Here is a 5,202-nt window from a genome sequence, read left to right as displayed (position 1 = left end):
CGTTGCAAAGTTTCGGGAATGACATCCGCATATTTATGCAGGATTTGCTCTCGAATTAGTAGTGATTGACATGTGATAACCATAGCAATAGATGGGTCAAAATATGTGAAAATGTGCATTAAGTCTAGATCACCCTCGCTAATTTCAGAAGCACCCTCAGTGATTATTTCTGGTTGGTACGCTTTTATTGTATAGCCTACAAAAACAACAAAATACAAATGCACTAAATAAAATAATTAAATAAATGCATATTTACAATTTAAGCACTTAACTAAAATAAGTATTAAATAATTAAATAAATAACTAGAGAAGGCTAACTATAACCAGTTTGCTTCCATTTAGTAAGAAAAGCCTAGGCTACTCTTCACCTGAATTAGAAAAAAAAGCTCTTCTGGTCTTCAGTGATGTGAGGACAACGTTTGAGCATGTACACGCAATATCTGAGCGAGAGCAGAGCCAATTCATAAAAAAACAATGTATATTTAAAAGCGCACGTTCAGTTTTGTATGAGTGAAGGAAATCCGCTTGCGAGTGGAGAGATTCTTGCTCACGCATTACATGGATCACGTAACATTATGCGCTTTCGACATTTGTAATTAAGATCATGCTATAGAAACTGCTTAAAATTAAGTATAAAGAAGAGAAGAAAGCGGCCCTAGGCAGCTGCCAACACAGGATCCGCCACTGCCAGATGCAGTTAGAAATGTACTAAAAACAAGCCTATCGCAAGATATCTGGTAGGGGGGGCACCTGGGGTGGCCAGCCAAATTTCAGGGGAGGCCAGTGCCACCCCTGGCCACCATGAAGACACGCCCCCTGTCTCCAGCACCACCATTTTCCAGAATTGCAACCTACCTGGAGTCTCCAGAAGTATGTCAGGTTCTCAGAGACAGAATCCTAAAAAATGACCCCTACTTAATAAGAATCATATACTGAAGTGTAGTAAAATACTTGAAGACTGATTTTTATATATATATACAGTATAAGGGATGCACCGATACCACTTTTTCCAGTACTCGCCCGATACCGATACTTTTATTTTTGGTACTTGCCGATACCGAGTACCGATACCAATATTTTATTGCATTCATAAATGTTTTAAATATTGGGTACAGAAACCAAAAGTGTATGTATAATGTTAGTTAGTTGACTTAATTTATCAAATACATACAGTCAAACCAAAATATACTCAGACACCTTAAACATTTCTCACATTATCACAGTTTATTCGCTATAGTTTAGAAGATGGTAATAAAATATAACAAGAACTCAGAGTTAAACTGAGTCAGAACAAATTCAGCTTGATAATGTTAGATAACTTTGATAGAAAGGTATGTAATGGATTACAATCAACCCAAAATTATTCAGACAGCTGTTAGTATGGCAATATTTACACAACTATCAATACTTAGTTGGGCAACCCTCAGCCTTAATGACAGCCTGTAGTCTCCTGGGCATGCTGTCACCCAGGTTCATGCAAACCTGAACTTCATTTTTTTTTTTCTCAGACAAATTTTTGGTCCCAAATTTGTATACATTTTACTAGTAGTCCACTGTATGAAGAAATTTTGGGTATAATTTGTCACATCCTCACTTACATAAATTAACTATTAGTGTCCTGCACCCACTAGTAAAAAAAATAACAAAAATGATATCTGGTCTCTCTCTCTCTCTCTCCCTACCGTTAAGTAACTTGTGCATTGTTTTATATGAAGAAATTTTGGGTATAATTTGTCACATCCTCACTTACATAAATTAACTATTAGTGTCCTGCACCCACTAGTAAAAAAAATAACAAAAATGATATCTGGTCTCTCTCTCTCTCTCTCTCCCTACCGTTAAGTAACTTGTGCATTGTTTTACTTACTTGTTTTTGACGTATCCGACCGAACTACAGACTTTCCAGTGATGTCTGTGAGAAAGGTATATTGACTCGACAAGCTCGCGCATCTGTGACATCCTCTTGTACCACTGTTTGAAGAATTTATCTTCCAGAATATTAAACACCCTCAACTGACCCGCAGCTGGCGGGAAAAAAGAGGTCAGAGAGGGGTCACTGCTTGTGACCTTTGACCCTCTGCACAAAAATAGTTACATCTGACTCGGATCCCTCCTTCTGATAATTTCACCTGTTTTAATGAAAAATGTGCATCTGATCACTTAGTAAAGTAGAAGCACACCTCTCCTTAAAAAGACGTATGATTTGGGAGATGCACTAAACCTACAAAAATACAGAAGACACGTCTGCCCACAGAACTACTGTTTGTTTATCCTCTGGTGATCATGAAAGTCAAAGAGCCTCTCGTCTTTGTGTTCGCAATAATCCTTTTGTACATTCAAGGTTGTTTAGCATTATAACAGAACCATATTTAATATGCGAATGACCGGCAGGATGAAGGATTCTCTCTCAGAGGACTTGAGGAATCTCCACATCTGCATTACATGGCTGTTGCTGAGAGACTTTCAAGGTGAAGGATGTAATTTCTGCACAACTAGTGGCACCAAACAGAACTGCACAAATAATGACTGTCTTCAAACAGGTTTGCAAAACACTCCTCGTGCTTCCTGCCTGCCTCTGATCTCTGATTGGATAAACAAGTAGTCCAGAAACAAAATCATTTACTGTGTATTCATGCATTTGGCAGATGATTTCATCAAAAGTGACTTTTTTTCAGTTTTTCAGTCAGTTTTGGGAGTTAATTTTTAGTCCATCTTGAGATTTTATCTGTAGAAGATAACCTGCTTAATAATTATGCGCACCTGCATATAAAGCGTTTTTCACTTCCAGCCTTCATTAACAATTATATATAGGTTATAAGTGATTAAATACAAGATCAATATGTTGTTTGGAATGGGTAAAATGTGCTTGGAAAAAAATATAATCAGAATATCAACTTGCATAATAATTATGCATGCACTGTATTTTCCATCTTCCGCTGTCATCAGCAATGCAAGGAATGTTGTGATTGGTTGTCAAGGCAGCCAATCAGAATTTAGCAGCCTTGTCTCTGATTGGCTGGAATTATGGCATATTGTAACACTGGGTTGTGTTGAGCAAGCAAGCCGTGGCATTTAGAGAGCACTGAGGGCGGGCATCAGGTGAGCAAGCTAGTGTAACTTTGCACCCGCAAAAGAGAAGGTCTGCACACATCCAAAAACGTATTTTAAATGCAAAATTGATTTTAGTGCGCTCGAAATACTTTTTTCTTTGCGAAAGGAACATTTTCTCCACAAAGCTCAGATCGCGCGCATGCAAAATGCACTTTTGTGCGCTCAAAATATTATATTTTGCGTGCAGAATTGTGGCAGAGATCTAACCCTATATCATTCATGCATGCCAAAGAGTCATGTGTGTTTGAATTACAATTTGGGTAGGATTAGAGTGTTTCACTGTGCACATTTACTCATTTCAGATTACAGCCGAGAATAAAGAAGGACATTCAGCTTTCCTTAAACATAAAGCTACTACTAAATGTAAGAACAACCTTTTCTTATCCCAGCTACAGGAGATATTTGCTCTTTCAATTAAGTACTATATTTTTTACATATTAAATGTATCATCTTTCTCAAAGTGCTTTAAAGGTGCGCTCAGTAATTTATTTATTTATTTTATTTCTTTGTTTTACAGTAGTCAATATATACATCAAACATAAAATGATAGCCCTGTATTTGAATGTTGAGCAGCAAGCTTATTAGCTGCACTGTGTAGATAACCATGTGATTACTAGCAGGTTAAGTTAAGGACCTATCAGCCCACGCCATTTGTGATGCTGGACCACAAAACCAGTCATAAGGGTCAATTTTTCGAAATTCAGATTTATACATCTTCTGAAAGCTGAATAAATAAGCTTTCCCTTGGTGTATGGTTTGGTAGGATAGGACAATATTTGGCCGAGATACAACTATTTGAAAATCTGGAATCTGAGGGTGAAAAAAAAAATCTAAATATTGAGAAAATCGCCTTTAAAGTTGTCCAAATTAAGTTCTTAGCAATGCATATTACCAATCAAAAATTAAGTTTTAATATATTTAAAGTAGGAAATTTACCAAATATTTTCATGAAACATGATCTTTATATTCTATATGATTTAATATTCTAATGATTTTTGGCATAAAAGAAAAATCTATAATTTTTACCCATACAATGTAGCTATATATGTAGCTATTGCTACAAATATACCCCAGCGACTTAAGGCTGGTTTTGTGCCCCAGGGTCACATATAGAGTTTCATGACTGTACTTTGTTTGTATCCTGCAAGTGAAAGTGTTCAGAAACATGGGGGTTGCCAAAATAATTCTTTGGCTGATCATGTGATCTCAACATGATCTCAACATTACTGAAAAAATTTGTTAAGCTACTGATATGACTAGATCTAATCTCATGTGAGTGTACATGATTCTAAACATATTCACTTCTTTGTGCAAAACTTTTTATTGAGGAAACAATTGCTGATTGCACCTTTAAATACTGTAAGCCGTTTATTCAGCCTAGTTTAATCTGTAAATATGTTCCTTTCTTAGACAATGACAAGGCTGTCATTGGATTCTTGGCATTTCTAATCATTGTGACATCAGTTGCGCTCCTCTTCGTTCTGTTCAAAATTTACCTTCTCAAAAGAAAGCGGTCAGTGTCACAGTTTCTCCCAGCTGCCCTCTGAACTCTGTTATCACAATGTTTCTGTAACTGTTCATCTATGTTTCTGATGGGCTTTCTCACCACAGGACTGCTGAAGATGAAGAGATTCTTCTTACACGTATGTTATTCGCTCCTATCAGTCAATTCAGTGTATTTCGAAGGTAAATTGCTTTCAGAAGAATTATTTGGTTTTTCATGTCCTCCTCCAGCAGAACCCCTGCGCAGAGTTGAGCCCATCTATGCTGACGGTTTAGTGGAGGCGTACAAGAGCAAGATCGCTGATGAGGCCCGTCTGTTTATGGATGAGTTTCAGGTGATTCTCTATACCATAAATCTGCAGAAGCTACACTTACATTTAATATAATGAGAAATATATTCAGATTCTGCTTCTCCTCAGAGCATTCCCCGAATTTTCTCCAATTACACCATCAAAGAAGCGAAGAAACAAGAAAACCAGTTCAAGAACCGCTATGTTGACATTCTGCCCTGTAAATATCACTCCAGTTTCCATAAAGAAATCAGTTTACCCACAATTCCTTGTGTAGTTTTCATATTTCAATTAGAGA

The 5,202-nt window shown here is 36.9% G+C and overlaps 1 protein-coding gene across 1 annotated transcript in view; it reads left to right on the top strand.

Annotated features, from left to right (window-relative positions):
* The window catches only part of LOC107575938 (receptor-type tyrosine-protein phosphatase C-like), a gene marked incomplete at its 3' end in the record, with an annotated part of 15,300 nt that extends 10,176 nt beyond the window's left edge, over positions 1-5,124 (top strand). Inside the window, exons 19-23 of the mRNA XM_016262245.1 lie at positions 3,414-3,474; positions 4,522-4,624; positions 4,723-4,754; positions 4,846-4,949; positions 5,034-5,124. Of these exons, the coding sequence (XP_016117731.1) occupies positions 3,414-3,474; positions 4,522-4,624; positions 4,723-4,754; positions 4,846-4,949; positions 5,034-5,124 (391 nt within the window). The remainder of the gene's footprint in view (positions 1-3,413; positions 3,475-4,521; positions 4,625-4,722; positions 4,755-4,845; positions 4,950-5,033) is intronic.
* Positions 5,125-5,202: the final 78 nt, after the last annotated feature.

The sequence above is a fragment of the Sinocyclocheilus grahami genome, unplaced genomic scaffold (genome assembly GCF_001515645.1).
Source record: "Sinocyclocheilus grahami isolate Dianchi unplaced genomic scaffold, SAMN03320097.WGS_v1.1 scaffold3024.1, whole genome shotgun sequence".
Taxonomy (NCBI): Eukaryota; Metazoa; Chordata; class Actinopteri; order Cypriniformes; family Cyprinidae; genus Sinocyclocheilus; species Sinocyclocheilus grahami.
This window is presented reverse-complemented; position numbering and strand designations above follow the sequence as displayed.